General features: G+C 50.8%; 1 protein-coding gene across 1 annotated transcript in view; it reads left to right on the top strand.

The window, feature by feature from the left end:
- The first annotated feature begins 11,279 nt into the window (after positions 1 to 11,279).
- The window catches only part of KIAA1210 (KIAA1210 ortholog), a 41,575-nt gene continuing 36,688 nt past the window's right edge, over positions 11,280 to 16,166 (top strand). Inside the window, exon 1 of the mRNA XM_040467977.1 lies at positions 11,280 to 11,392. Coding sequence (XP_040323911.1) covers positions 11,280 to 11,392 — 113 coding nt within the window. The remainder of the gene's footprint in view (positions 11,393 to 16,166) is intronic.

Below are 16,166 nucleotides of genomic sequence, written 5' to 3'. Positions count from 1 at the left end.
GGTTCCACACTGTCGGCCCCAAGCCAGACTTGGGGCTCGAACTCACAAACCGGGAGATCATGACCTGAGCTGAAATCAGAGTTGACGCTTAACCGACTGAACCATCCAGGCACCCCGGAATTCATTATTTTATTTATTTACTCATTCATTCATTCATTCATTCATGTATATATTTTTAAAACTTATGTATTTATATTGAGAGACAGCGAGTACAGGGGAGGGACAGAGAGAGAGAGAGAGAGAGAGGGAGAGAGAGAGAATCCCAAACAGGCCCACATTGTCAGCACAGAGCCCGACATGGGGTTCAAACTCACCACCTGTGAGATCATGACCTGAGCCGGAGTCGGACGCTTAACTGACTGAGCCACCCAGGGGCCGCTAAAATTTTTAACTCTGTAAAAAGTCATTAGGAGGAAATGGTTTTAAAAGCTTTTTTTTTTTTAAAATTAAAAAAAAGCTTTTAGAGATTTCTCAGAAGATGTAGTTGGCAGGTTTAATTTGGTCTTTAGCAGCATTCCGAGGGTTCCATTTGCTGCAGGGAGGTTTCGTTTCCTTGGGAATATATTCGAAATGTGGAAAAGTGTATTATTTCATCAGTAGCCAATTTCAGCATTTTCTATGAGAATGCTTAATCCTTTGCAAGCCTTTCTGTTGGGCCCACTTGGGCGTTTGGGGGATTCTTTCACTAATTTCTCAAGTGGCACAATTTTTGGTTGTTTGTTGTTTCCGGAAATCAGTAGCCAAAATGTAGTATGCAACTGCTTCTGTCATGTCCTAATTGATTTTTTTGCTCTAACGTTCTTCTAGGTTTATAAACCAATCCATTTTTTTTTTTTTTTTGTTAGAGCGAGAGAGCACGAGCGAGGGAGAGGGGGCAGAGAGAGAGGCAGAGAGAATCCCTGGGATCATGACCTGAACGGAAATCAAGAGTCGGACGCTCAACTGACTGAATCCCAGACCAATCTGTTTTTTCAATCTTTCCTTTCCAAATTCATAGTTATGGTCGGCGGCTAGGGAGTTTGAGGAGCTAATCGTACAGAACATTATAGTAATCCCCGGTTGACATCTCCACTGGGGTTCTGCTTTAAATGGCTTTAACTCTTTTCATGAAATCTCCAATAGCTATGAAAACCACCCACTCAATGCAAATTGCTGGAAGTCAGGATTCAGTAGGAGAAGCGAGGTTGGGTGAAGTAGCTTGTTTTCAGAAGGCCAAGTTAAGGTCCGAAAGAGTTGCCGTTCGTTCGTATACCTTACTAACCTTAACCCACAGGCTCCCAGCAGGGACACGGGGAGTGATTTTGGCCCCCTCCCCACCAGGGACCTTTGGCCCCTTCTGGAGACACCTTCAGTTGTCACAACGAGGGGGAAGGCGTGCTACTGACATCTAGTGGGTAGAGGCTAGGGATGCCTCTGAACATCCTGCCGTGCTTAGGAAGAGGTCCCCCCTCCCCACCGCCCCCCCACAACAAGGAATTTTCCAGCCCCCAATGTCAGTCGTGTCAACCTTGAGAAGCCCCGCCTTAAAATAATAACACGTGACCAAAGTTGTGGTCTGAAGAGGAACACCCTAAGTGTTTATTTAAACCAGCAACGTCCAATAGAAGTTTCTGTGGTGTTCTCTGTCTGTTCTGTCCGGTAATGAGAAGCACTAGCCACCTGTGGCTACTGAGCATTTGCAGTGTGGCTAGTGTGACTGAGGAACTGAGTTTTGATTTTATTTCATTTATTTTTTTAAATGTTTATTTATTGATTTTTGAGACAGAGAGAGAGAGAGAGAGAGAGAGAGAGAACAAGTGTAGGAGGGGCAGAGAGATTGGGAGACACAGAATGTGAAGCGGGCTCCAGGCTCCGAGCTGTCAGCACAGAGCCCGACACGGGGCTCGAACCCACCGACCGTGAGGTCAGGACCTGAGCCGAAGTTGGACACTTCACCGACTGAGCCACCCAGGCGCCCCATGGACTTGAAGTTAAATAGCCCCATGGGCTGAGTGGCTTCCATATTAGACTCAACTTCAGCGGACTACCACTTTCTAGCTTTATGGTCTTGAGTCACCGAAGCCTTCCGAGCCTCAGTTTCCTCATCTGTAAAATAGGGGTAATAATGGGACCCTCACGGCATTACCACAGGCATGCCTCTTTGGGCCTTGGTTTTCTCATCTGCCAAATGGGAATAATAAAAATGATCATCACAATAATGCTACTTCCCTAACTGTCTATGTCAGAGAATTGCTGGGAGGGTCAAATGGCTATGGAAGTGGGTTTTTTTTTTTTTAAGTTTATTTATTTATTTTGAGAGAGAGAGAGAGAACAGGGGAGGGGCAGAGAGAGAGAGGGAGAGGGAGAGATAGCATCTCAAGCAGGCTCTGTGCTGACAGTGCAGAGCCAACGTGGGGCTCGAACTCATGAACCGTGAAATCATGACCTGAGCTGCAACCAACCGGGAGTCGGATGCTTAACCAACTGAGCCACCCAGGCGCCCGGAAGTGGATAGCACTGAATAGCACAAAGCCCTCTGTAAGTGTCAGATTTATGGTATGAGTCTGCACACAAGAGTGCTCTTTTTTTAGACGGCACAAAATTCCTGCTTCGGTAGAGTCGCCTTAATATTGCAGATGACGTGGGGAGGTTGTGTCGGAGAGCAGACGGAAACTGGGAGCTCTTCACGACGTCGGGTCCTCCTCCCTCTGTCACCCAGCCAAGCGTGTGGCAGGAGAGTCCAGGGGCCACTCTAAGTGCGCACAGAAGCTTGGCATTTGGAGTTGGGGGGAGAGACACAAAATCCGAGGCAGGCTCCAAGCTCTGAGCTCCAGGCTCCGAGCTGTCAGCACAGAGCCCAAGGCGGGGCTTGAACTCAAGAGCTACAAGATCATGACCTGAACTGAGGTCAGATACTTAACCGACTGAGCCACCCAGGTGTCCCTGTTTAGTCCTTTCTTGAGAGAAAGAAAGAGGGAAAGGATTCTCTCTGCTGGGCCACTGTCATGTCCGGAAGAGCAGGCTGAACTGTTCAGGGACAGGTGAGGACAAAGGACAGAGCACCAGGCTCTGAGGTGGTCACAAGTATAGTATTAATGAGGGACGTGAGCAGCCTCACCTGAGCCTGGGGGTTCCCTGAAAGAAGCCATCGTGCTCTGTGTGCTCAGAGAGAAGCTTTCTGGGGACAGTGGGTTTCCTAGGCATCTGGAATTTATTTCATTAAAAAAATTTTTTTAATGTTTATTTGAGAGAGACACAGAGTGTGAGCAGGGGAGGGGCAGAGAGAGAGGGAGACACAGAATCCGAAGCAGGCCGCAGGCTCTGAGTTGTCCGCACAGACCCCGACTCAGGGCTCGAACCCACAAACTGGGAGATCATGATCTGAGCCAAAGTCCGGGGCGCCTGGGTGGCTCGGTGGGCATCTGGAGTTCAAACTCAAGCCTTATCTGTGGCCGGTGGGCCCAGTGGCTAATAACGGGCAAAGGGTAGGGGTTGGATCCAGCCGGCTTTGTGCTCACGCAGCCCTGGGCCGTAGCCCTTGGTGCCGATGGTCACTTTACAAAGCGGGCCACCAGGGGCGTCCTGGAGAGTGTGGATAACTGCAGGTAGTCTTATCCCGTGCTTTCGGGACACTGACGAAGAACAGGGGCCATAGGTCATTAATACCTTGGGAGAGTAGTCATGAGAATAGCTTACATGTACTGAGTGTTTACTATACGTTACGCTCATGCCCAGAGCCTTCCGTGAGTTAGTTCACCAAGTCCCCTGTGAGAGCAGGACCCTTCTCTTTTTTTTTTGCGCCCTGTTCTGATCTCTTCTTAGCACATAGCAGGTGCTCAACAAACAGTTCTTAAACGGATGAGTCCTCACAGGTAGCCTATGATGAAGGCACTGCTCTTAGCCCCACTTGACAGAGAAGGAGGTTTAGCTTTTGAGTAGCTCAGTGATTTGCCGGGGAAGCATAACACCTACTCCCTCCGTCTCCCAAATTCTGTTCGCAGACAGATTCATTACATGGCTGAGGAAACTGAGGCATGAAGAAAGGAGATGACTTGTTCTAGGCCACACAGCTTGTGAAGATCTTCGTTGTTTGAGGTTCTGTCCTTAAAACCCTCAGAGCCTTCTAGGGAGAGGAAGAGTTCCATCTACTGGGGCCCAGGCTAAATGGGAAAAAATTAACAAAGGGCTCCATATGGTTAAGGCAACTTACTTGAATTTTTTTTTTTTTTTGAAAGGAGAAACAGAACATTTTACTCCTCAAATTTGAACATTCGAAGCTGTTTTCTTTGTCGCAAACACAACAAGATTGCAACAATATTGTTCAGTTATCTGCCATAGCATAGGAGGGAGGCGTTCCAAATAAAGAACAGAAACAAGAAAGGACAGAGAGAAGTGATACAGGCGTGGGAACACCCAGATAGGGGTAAGGAAAGAGCAACAAACGGTAGGCACTGTATTTCAGAAAAGATTGCCACCGAAGACTGATAAAAGTCCTGTTGCGTTTTTGTATCAACCAGCTCCTTATCTCTTATCTTCTGTCCTGTGGGCCCCAGGGGCCAAGGCCCGGCCCGTATAAGCTGTGGGTCGTGTCACCTCCCCACCCTCCTTCAGATCGTGCTGCACCAAATCTTCCTTTGCCCTAAACCCAAATGTTCCAGGGGAAATGGACAGAGAAGTAAGTCGGAGGGAGACTCTCCTGACGTCCATGGGGGGGTTGGGGAGAGGAAACGGTCCGGGGAGCACGCCTGCCTACCCACACGTTAAGCAGAGCCTAGTAGAGAAGGCGGGGAACGTCTGCTCCCGTGAGTCGATGTCAAGCATACGGACGAGGCCTCTGTGTTAGTTCACTCTTCATTTGTGATACTTGGAGGAGGGGGGGGGTCTCCAGTCCCCAGTCCCCACTCCTCCTCCATCACCTGTTGTTGAAGAAGATCATTTTACTGTGACAGGTGATGAATGTTTGTTTCTCCTGTGCCCGTGGCTCCAGAAGTCAGTTGTCAAAGATCCTTATTTCGTGCAGAAATGGCCTGCGTTTGCTTATTCCAACTTGGAGGAAGCAGGGAGCTCTCTGATTTGAAAAGATTTTTTTTTTAATATTTGTTTTGGGGGGAGGGGTGCGCCTGGGTGGCTCAGTCAGCTGAGCGTCTGACTCTTGGTTTCGGCTCAGGTCATGATCTCCTGGCTTCGTGGGTTCGAGCCCCGCGTCGGGCTCTGTGCTGACAGGGCGGAGCCCGCTTGGGATTCTCTCTCCCCCTCTCTCTCTGCCCCTCCCGCGCACTCGCGCTGTCTTTGTCTCTCTCAAAATAAATAAATAAACTTAAAAAAAAATAAATGAATAAAAATATATTTTTTGAAAGGGAAGAAATAACGAGTGGGCAGGTTTAAGTCAAATGTCCTGCAACCCTGTGCTTTTTATTTTTGCTCTTTTTTGAAAATTGAAGTGTAATTAACATACAGTGTTATATTAGCTTCTGGTGTACAATGTAGTGACTCAACAATTCTATACGTTACTCAGTGCTCATCGTGGTAAGTGTGCCCTTAGTCCCCTTCATCTGTTTCCCTCCCCACCCCCTACCTGGCAACCACCGGGTTGTTGTCCGTCTTTAAGAGCCTGATTTTTGTTTGTCTCTTTTGTTTCTTCGTTTATTCTTTTGCTCTGTTCCTTAAATTCCACATATGAGTTGAGTCACTTAGCATAATGCCCTCTACGTCCATCCATGTTATATGGCAAATGGCAAGATTTCAGTTTTTATGGCTGAGTAATATTCCAGTGTGTGTGTGTGTGTGTGTGTGTGTGTGTGTGTGTGTGTGTGTGTATCACGTCTTCTTTACCCATTCATCTCTCAGTCGACACTTGGATGGCTTCCCTATCTCGGCTATTGTAAATAATGCCGCCATAATTATAGGGGTGCGTATATCTTCTTTCTTTTCTTTTGGGTAAATACCCAGTAGTGGAATTACTGAATCGTATGGTGATCCTATTTTTATGTTTTAAAGGAAACCCCATATTATTTTCCACAGCCTGTGCGGTTTTTTTTTATTTTTTTTAATGTTTATTTATTTTTGAGACAGAGAGAGACAGAGCATGAATGGGGGAAGGGCAGAGAGAGAGGGAGACACAGAATCGGAAGCAGGCTCCAGGCTCTGAGACATCAGCCCAGAGCCCAACGCGGGGCTCGAACTCAAGGACCGAGAGATCATGACCTGAGCTAAGTCGGACGCTTAACCGACTGAGCCACCCAGGCGCCCCCCCTGTGCGTTTTTAAAATGGAAAGAATAGCTTAGGTTTCTAAACAATCTGAAAGTAGGAGAGTTTTCTGAAAATACTGACAGGCTTCTGAAGGGTCTGCTCTGTAGGCTGGTCCCCTGTTGGCCAGCTCAGGCGGGGTTTAGAGTGGGCCTCGACAGAATCTGGCCTCTCTGGGGATGAACTGGGGATTTTGATCGATCGTCTATCTCAATGAATCAGAAAATCCTAGAATGCCTGGGATAAAAGGAATCCTAGACTCCAAGTTTAATTGCATTCCTTAGCTCTTCGGTGAGGAAACAGGCCCAGGGGAGGGACTTGGCGGGCCAAGGCCTCACGGCTAATTAACAGCAAAGCTGGAATGTCAAATCTCCAAAAGTTGCTATGGGCCCCGCTGGGGGCTCACGTGTTAGAGATGTTTATTAGAAAAACAAAATACCTTCCTTTGTGATCACAGTTCTTTCGAGATCTCATTCAAGTTGCTTTTTCTTCCCTACCCGTGCCCTGCCATCCACTTCTGGGACATGGCTGCCCCAGTCGTGATTCACAACAGGGTTTCCTTAAAGCGGGGTGCCTGGGACCCTCTCCCTCAGACTCGCCTGGGAGCTTATAGAACAAGCAGATCTCTGGGCCCGCCGCCAACGGGGAATCAGAATCCCTGGGGCTGAGGGCCCACGAATCCATGTTTGTTGTTCGGGATGTCGACTTCCGCCTCGAACTCATTTCCCACACCCGTGTCCCTATCTGTTGTAGTTTTTGGAAAAACCCTACTATTTAGTGAGCACTTGCTTTGTACCGGGGCACTGTGCTCTTTTTCACGGACTATCTCATTTATTCCTCGGATGCTGGCTGTGTGCTTCCAAGTGGAAATCACCCTCAAGTGGACAACAGAGCGGTGTCCGTCGGGGTTGGGGGGGGGGGGGGGGGGGGGGGCCCGGCCGTCTCCCACCCCCATTTAAGCGCTGCTCCCGGGCACTGGAGCCAGGCTCCGGGGCGCCCCTTTTTCCAATCAGCTGCTGTCTAATGTCCCCAGTCCTAGAGCCTCCTTCCTGTGGCCCGTCAGGAGCACTCCAGGAGCTTCTGGCTTCTTTTCCAGGCACTGGACCAAAGAGGTCTGAGAGTCAGGTGTGAGAGCAGACTTGATCCCGAGGCAGAGGGGATGTCAGGGAGGCAGGTGCTGCCCATGACACCCGTGGGCCAGAGTTTCCAGGCTCTTCCCGGTCACCCGGGGTCCGTGGCTGTCATTTGCCCTCGCTGCCCCCACCCTAACTCACCCACGCTGACTTTCCAGTAAGTTCCTCAGGGCTTAAGCTGTGAACAAATTTTCTTCCCGGCAGAGGGTCCATCTTAAGGTGGGTCTCATCTATCAGGCCTCTCATGATTACCCCAGCCTTACACGGATAGGTCCCTTGTAGTCCCTTTTGTCGCTTTATTTAAGAAAAAAAAATTTTTTTTTTTAATGTTTTATTTAGTTTTGAGACAGAGAGAGATAGAGCATGAGCGGGGGGGGGAGGGGGGGAGGGGCAGAGAGAGAGGGAGACACGGAATCCGAAGCAGGCTCCGAGCGGTCAGCACAGAGCCCGGCACGGGGCTCAAACCCACAAACCGTGAGATTATGATCTGAGCCGAAGTGGGGCGTTTAACCAACTGAGGCACCCAGGCGCCCTCCCCCCTTTTGCTGCTATAAATGGAGCCACCCACAAAAGCAGCCTTTAGAACTTCCCATGGCTGCACGAGTTCGATTCCCTGATTCTTTTGCCTGCCCTTTCCCCTTCACTCTCACCTTCCCTTGTTCTTTTACGTCTCGATCTTAGTTCTCTGGCTTGGCTTTGCCGGTCCGCGCTGGACTTGGCTTTGCAACGTGTTTTCGGACACGCTTCTCCGGCCTCACCTTGGCCCCCTGTACCACACATCCAAGCGACGCACATTCCGGCTTCCTGGTCCCAGACCCTCGGGGCTACAGACCCCTCCGCCGTGTAGTCACTACCCTAGAGTCTAGCCTTTGGGTCCTTGTCATAGGACGTCATAAGAGAACACGTGATAGGTTTTGGTTCACCTCCTCACGTTACACATGGGGGAACTGAGGCCCAGTGAGGAGGCATCACTGTGCGGCAAGGCCACAAAGAGAAACTGTTGGAAGGGGAGAGTCAGGCCCCAGGCCTCCCGATTCCTAATCAAACACCGTTCTCGCGCTCCTCACGTGTCCTGGTCCGTCGTCACCAGGGAGTGCGTCATTTTATGCAGCGCTCTTGGGCCCACGGCCACTTCGGCTCAAATCCTGCCTTCCCCACGTACTCGCGTGGGACCCTGGGCAGCTACTCAGCCTTTCAGTCTCCCTCATCCGCAGAATAGGGAGGATCATTGCAGGTCTGCATCAGGACTTCGGGGTGGTAAGGAGGGGGCGTTCCTGGGAGAGACTGTTCTGACTTTGGTTCAGAGGGAATGATTGCAATGGTGGGTATTTGGGGCCGTGTGGCAAGGGACAACAATGTCACGGCTGGGGGAAAGGGAGAGATTTCGGGGTCGGGGAACCTTTGGGTAAGGCTTCCTGCGACTCCAAGGCGGCAGCTGCCTCCCGCTGCCTGGCTGCAGGGCTGTCCGTGGGGCTCAGGGCTAAGAAAATCTGACGCCTTAGGCTCTCAGGTATCACCTTGACCGAGAATGACCAGGGCTCTCGGATTCTCGGATGCGTTTTCATTTCAGGAGGCGTGTGCCTCTTGCGGACGGCAGCGTCCCCTGTTCTTCTCCCCTCTCCTCCCTCCACCCCTGTTAAGGCACAGGGCGCTCTGAGACCCCTGTCTCTTGCCCTTCAGAACAGGGAGGTGAAAGGCTAGTTACGGTACCTAGGAGGTGAAGCTGAGATGACCTCCCCCCGCCCCCACCCCGTGAGCTTAAAGGGCCTTGATGAAACCAAAAAGCTACAAGGTAACTTCATAGAAGGCAGATAGTGTGGCTTGTCGTGGGGGCACCTTCCTGTGGCCGGGTTTTCTTCCTCCTTTTTATCTCTCCTGGTTCCCCCTCCTCTCCTCCGTGCCTTTCGAATTCAAAGGCCAGGAAGCCTCTGTGTCGTAGCGCACAGAATCCCCGCGGCCACGCAGAACTCACGCCCGGCCCCAGCACCGCCACCCCCTTTTCGCCCTTTGCCTTTTTCCCCCTCTTTGGAGATTTTTTCACACACACACACACACACACACACACACACCCAAAACAGATGGATCATTGAATGCTAGGAGCTGTAATCACAGAAACCACAACAAATACGTCATAAAATTAAGTCACTCTGCTGGGGAAGGACTTGAGCAGCGAAATCCATCCCCGGGGGCCCTTGACTCAATTCTGGCTCTACCCTGAGTCCCCCAGGGTCCTCATGCTTCCTGCTTCCCTTGTGGGTGCCCTACTTCAGCCTGGCCACCCAAGGGGCACATGCTGTAGACCTGTCTGTCCCCTGTAATACTGTGTGACGCCTCCACCATAAGTGTGTCCGGGGACCCCGTTTTGAGCAGGACTCTTCATTGTTAACATGGCCGATGAATCTTTGCAAAAGATGTTAGGGGCTGATAGTGACCTGGCTAGTTGTCCGATTTTCGGGTCTTAGCATAGGCCAGGACCTGAGATTCTTTGGGGGCAGGAGCAGATTTGGCCAAGTTACGAAGAGGAAGAGTACGGTGGCTGAGTCCTGGGCTCTGAAATCCTCCAGAACCGGATTTGAGTCCTAGCTTTTCTAGGACTTACTGCTTGTGCGACCTTGCACGGGTGACCTCGGGTGACCTCATTTCAGCGAGACTCCGTTTCCTCCTCTGGGAAATGGGGATGAAAGTAGCAATGCCCACCTCATAGGGCTTTGTGAAGATTCAGTCAACACTGCACGTGAGACCAGTTTTCACAGCGCTTGCCCGGCACCGAGTAAGGACTCGGCAGTTTCGTTCATTGTATTCACTGTAACGCTCACTGTAAGACCGGAGCCCTCCCTTAATCGTAGGATGGGTGGACTGACAGGACAGAAGGGGGCTCCGCATCAGCTAGGCTTTGAAGCCACTAGACAGATGGCAGAAAGAACGCTGTAGGCCAGGTTCTGTGCATTGGCAGCCCCCCGGAGGATCTAAAGTGTTGGGGGTGGCGTCAGGTGGCTCTTTCTGAGCCTCTACTGGTTTGCCTTGGGTGGGGGGGAGCGATGGAGGGAAAGAAAAGGCAGAACTGGAGGCATGCTAAGTATCTTTTTTTTTTTAATTTTTTTTAACATTTATTTATTTTTGAGACAGAGAGAGACAGAGCATGAACAGGGGAGGGGCAGAGAGAGAGGGAGACACAGAATCTGAAACAGGCTCCAGGCTCCGAGCCGTCAGCCCAGAGCCCGACGCGGGGCTCAAACTCACGGACCGCGAGATCATGACCTGAGCCGAAGTCGGACACCCAACCGACTGAGCCACCCAGGCGCCCCCTTTTTGTTTATTCTTAAAAAATGGTTATTTATTTTTGAGAGAGAGTGTGAGCAGTGGAGGGGTGCAGAGAGAGAGAGAGAGAGAGAGAGAGAGAGACAGAATCCAAAGCGGGCTCTCTGCTGAGCAGCAGAGATCCCCACACGGGGCTCAGACCCACAAACCCTGACATCATGACTTGAATCAAAGTCGGACGCTCAAGCGACTGGGCCGCCCAGGCGCCCCCTTAAAATGGAAGCACTGGAAGAGGAGAAGACACCAAGAAGGAAAAAGAAGGAAGAAGACGGGGAGGAGGAAGAGACGAGGCTCTCTTCTAGTGGCGGGACGGATCGCCACAGAAATTTCCAGCAGTCTTCCCGCCAGGACACCTATTCTTTTGAGGCTGCCTCCAGTCTCCGGGACAGAGACATGCTCCTTGGCTGACGATCAGGGAGAGAAGAGGTATTCCTGAAATGGGCTTCCCTGTGGCGGGGAAGCAGAGAGCGGCGGGCTTTCATTTGTCTCTGGCCTCCTAGAGCGGGAGAAAGTCCCTGGTGACAATTTCTCTAGAGCAGGTGTCCGAGGTGGGAGTCCCCTAGGGCGTGATTAGGCGTCTCCTTCATGGTTCCGGTGGTCAAATGCCCATAGGCGTGAGTGTGGAGCGTAGAGAGGTGACCCTGTATCCCTCGTACGTCTTCCTGCTGACACCCGTGGGCTTGCGGAAGTCCCTGAAGGTGTCCTATGACATCACGTGCCACCAAAGGCCACGCGGCAGTTTCCGCGTTGGGCACATATCCACCCAAGGACTCTCCGAGCCAGGATAAATGACCATCAAGATTGTTTCCCTCGGGGCGCCTGGGTGGCCCAGTCGGTCAAGCATTCGAATCTTGGTTTCCGCTCAGGTGGTGATCTCACAGTACATGAGTTCAAGCCCCGCATCGGGCTCCGTGCTGACAGCGCAGAGCCTGCTTGGGATTCTCTGTCTCCCTTTTTCTCTCTGCCCCTCCCCTGCTCACGCTGTCCCTCTCTCAAAATAAATAAATAAACGTTAAAAAATATATATTGTTTTCCTCTACCCAGGGTACCGTGAGGGCGTTCACATCTGCTCCTAGGAGCATGAGGAAGCTAAGCGGGCTGGGGGACGAGAGCAGAGGATCCCCTCAAGGACTGCTTACTGAGTTCTGTGTTTCATCTTAAGTCCTTACCCCGCGTCTGCCTTCTTCCCCAACCAGAGCTTGAGGCCTGTGGGACTTGTATTTGTTTTCTCTTGCCGTGTAACAAATGACAAGCATGTTCGTGTCTTACGCAATGCAAATATATTACCTCTCAGTCTGCGAGAGTCGAGAGCCCAGGCACGGTGTAGCTGCGTCCTCTGCTCAGGGGGTCGTCAGGCTGCAATCGGTGTATCAGCCATGGCTGGGGGCGCCTCTGAGGTTCAAGGGTTTCTTCCAGACTGACTGGTTGTTGGGAGAATTCGGGTTTTGGAGCCCGTAGGGCTGAGGTCCCCACTTTCTGACTGGCTGTCAGCCAAGGGTTGGCCTCAGTTACTGGAGGCCACCTGCCATTCCCTGCCACGGGGTCCTCAGCATGACATAGGTGTTTGTTCCTTCCAGGCCAAAAGGAGAGTGTCTGCCATGGCTTCGAATCTCTCTGACTTCTCTGTCTGACCTTTGGACACGCTTTTCAGAAGAGCTTACCTGATTAGGCTAGGCCCACCCACACTCAAGGGGAGGCGATTTATGGGGATGCACACTAGGGGGGGAGCAGCAATCTTCGGGGCCGTATTAGAATTCTGCCCACCACGGGCTCTATGTAAAAAAAAAAAAAAAAAAAAAGCATTTCAGCCCTTCCAGATTATTTAAAAAAAAAAAAAAAGAGGCCAGCTGCTTTCTTTTTTTTTATCTTTTTTTTTATCTTTTTTTTTTTTTCAACGTTTTTTATTTATTTTTGGGACAGAGAGAGACAGAGCATGAACGGGGGAGGGGCAGAGAGAGAGGGAGACACAACATCGGAAACAGGCTCCAGGCTCCGAGCCATCAGCCCAGAGCCCGACACGGGGCTCGAACTCCCAGGCACCCCAAGGCCAGCTGCTTTCTATTAGCATTCCCCACTCTGGGAAGGGGGACAAAGCTATCAGGCAAAATCTTCTGAATCTTTGAACCTGAACCGGGCTGTGGTTAAAAAATGTCAACAACCTTGGAAGACAGGCCTTATTCCCTTTTTGTCTTTCCTTTTTTTTTTTTTTTTTTTTTTTTTACCCCCTAGAGCCCTTGTTCAGCCCTCAAATCAGACAGTCTGAGAAGCGAAAGTCAGCTCCGAGGCCTCAGCATCTAGGGTCGGCCGAGAGAGAGCGAGCAAGCATTTAAATGATGACCCATAATGAAACTCCATGTCTCTGCGGGGCCAGGCTTCCCAGTGACCATTATTTTTTTTTCAATATATGAAGTTTATTGTCAAATTGGTTTCCATACAACACCCAGTGCTCATCCCAAAAGGTGCCCTCCTCGATACCCATCCCCCACCCCCCATCAGCCCTCAGTTTGTTCTCAGTTTTTAAGAGTCTCTTATGCTTTGGCTCTCTTCCACTCTAACCTCTTTTTTTTTTTTTTTTTTCCTTCCCAGTGACCATTATTACATGGCTTTATGTTCCTTGGAAGTGGCTCTGGATAAAAACTTACATTATCTCCTCTTTCCTTACTCAGCTGGCCAGCTTTGACATGGGTTTCGCGCACAGGGGACTTTTACCGAAAGTGTGAATCGTCTTGTCCCCGTCTGTTTGAAAAGGGCGCCACTTTGGCACCGATTTCCCATTCGTCACCGCAGCCACCCCCCACTCCCTGCCCCCGGGTCCATCCAGAAGAACATGCAGCGGGCACCTTCGATGCGCCTGGTGTCGCGCTAGGTGTCGGGGATCTCCAGATGAACAAAACGCGGTCCCGGTCTTCAAGGTGATGTCAACTATGACAGAGGCGTGTGCAAAGGACCGAGAGCATGGGGCATGCGTGGGTGGCGACCTTTGAGGAACGCGTAGGATTTCAAGGCGCTGGGGATTAGGGCATTGGTATTCTAGGCCAAGCAGCCTGTGGAGAGCCCAGAGTGTGGGAGGACGTGGCGTGTTTGGGGAATGGCTGGCGATTCTGGACGTGAGGGTGTGAGCGGGGGTGGACTTCTGGGACAATGGAAGGGGGCAGGGGACACCAGATGACGGAGGGCCTTGAGCATCAAGAACTTGGCTTTCATGCGGAGGGAGGCAGGAAGTTGATGAACTCGTGGAAGCAGGGGAGGCTTGTGGTCAGAGTGTTATCTGAGAGCAAACATTGTGACTTTTTTTGAGATATCAGTGAGGTGACAGTTTTTGCTAAAAGTCATAAATAAATAAAAGTATAGACCAGAGGCCACTCTCATATATATATATATATATATATATATATATATATATTTTATTTTGGGGGGGAGGGGCAGAGAGAGAGGGAGACAGAATCGGAAGCAGGCTCCGGGCTCTGAGCTGTCAGCACAGAGCCCGACGCGGGGCTCGAACTCACGAACAGAGAGATCATGGCCTGAGCTGAAGTCGGACGCTTAACCGACGGAGCCACCCAGGCGCCCCCAAAAGGTCACTCTTGACGAGCCCTGGTCTAACGAAGGAACACATTCGCTTCAGATTTATATTAGCCTTAATGGGACACGTGAAAGAAACACAAGGATGCTTCTCGGAGGAGATGTTCGGAAGGCCAAGCGCTGGTTAAGAAAGTCAGCCTGCGGGCAAAGGGAAAGAGGGTTGCTGGTGGTGGAGGCTATAAATAGAAGGAGGCAGCATATCTGCTCCTGAAGCTTCCTCCGTGAGGATCCGGGCCCAGCCCAGCTGAGTGGGGCTCCACACCCAGGGTTCTGGAGCTGGGAGACGAGGAGCTTCCTCCCCCAGGACTAATGTTCCTCTGCCTCCTACAGATGCCTCTACTTGTAAGAAACTTCTGGCCGCAGGGGTGCCTGGGTGGCTCTGTCAGTTAAGCGCCCCACTTCGGCTCTGGTCATGATCTCACGGTTTGTGAGTTCCAGCCCCGCATAGGCTCTCTTAGGGAATTTAAGTTCCAGTAGAGAAGACAGACAAGAAACAAGTAATACAGAATATAATTTCAGGTGGCCCTGAGTGCTATAAAGATGTTAATAAAGGGTCATGTGACGGAGAGAGACAGGAGGCTCTAACTAACAGGGTCACGGAGGTCTTCTCTGGGAAGTGATGGTTGAGCTAGCCTTAATGCTACAAAGGAGTCAACCATGCAACTAGCCGGGGACAGAGCCCTCCAGGCAAAGGGCGCAGCAGGTGCAAAGATCCTGAGACTGAAAGTGTGTTGTTGATTGTGTGTTGGAGTGTGTTGGAGATTAGTGAGCAGGCCAGTGAGGCCGCAGCAGAAGGACAGAGGAGGAGGGTAGCAGAATTGACAGTCAGGGGGCGTGGGGCTGGGGCCACATCTCATAGGGCCCAGGATAAGGAGCTGGGATTTTGCTCTGAGCGCGATGGCAAGCCACTGGGGTGGGGGGAGGTTGAGCAGGGGACTGACGTGACCGATGTGGCCACTGTGTGGACAATAAGAAGGCAAAAAGGGAAGGAGGGGGACCAGTGGGGTCATTGCAGTAATGCAGCAACAAGCTAATGGCGGTTCAGCCGAGGCAAGAAATGGTTGGATTACAGAAATATGCAGAAGGAAGGACTCACAGGATTCCCTGTCGGGTTAGCTGTGGCATACGGCGGAAAGAGAGGAATCAGGAGCTCCTAGATTTCAGTCTGAGCATTCGGTTAGTGGCATTTTCTGAGCTTGGGAAAACTGGGGTGGGAGAGGAGTGAGTACGAGTGAAAGCAAGAGTTCCATGCGCTGTTGGTTGGAGATGTTGGCCGGGCAGTTGGTTATAAGAATATGGAGTTCAGGGAAGACATCCAGTCGAGAGGGAGAAACTTTGGAGTCCAGTGTGTATAGAGGGTATTTCAACTCTGAACGAGATCATTTAGGGGATGGTAGCCAGTAGTCACAGGGGACCCGTGAGCACTTGAAATTGGCCAGCTCGAATTGAGATGTGCTGTGCACGTCAAATGCAAACCACATTTCAGACTTCACATGAAAAAAAAAGAATGTAAAATATCCCATTGACATTAGTTTTAGAATGATTACACGCGGAGCTGCTAATATTTGGTCTCTGTTGAGTTAAATAAAATATTTTAATGTGTTGGTTCTATTGAGCTAAAACTTCAGCGTGGCTCCTGGAAATTTAAAAATTACAAACGTAGTGGGGGCACCTGGGTGGCTCAGTCAGTTGAGCATCCGACTTCGGCTCAGGTCATGATTTCACGGTTCATGCGTTTGAGCCCCACATCGGGCTGTCTGCTGTCAGCACAGAGCCCGCTTCGAACCCTCTGTCCCCCTCTCTCTGCCCCTCCCCGCTCGAGCTCTCCCCAAAATAAATATTTTTAAAAATTCCATACATGGCTTGCAACTGTGGCACATGTTAATGTTTCTATTTAATGGCACTGG

Source organism: Herpailurus yagouaroundi, unplaced genomic scaffold (assembly GCF_014898765.1).
Source record: "Herpailurus yagouaroundi ecotype Mexico unplaced genomic scaffold, PumYag 67641, whole genome shotgun sequence".
Taxonomy (NCBI): Eukaryota; Metazoa; Chordata; class Mammalia; order Carnivora; family Felidae; genus Herpailurus; species Herpailurus yagouaroundi.
This window is presented reverse-complemented; position numbering and strand designations above follow the sequence as displayed.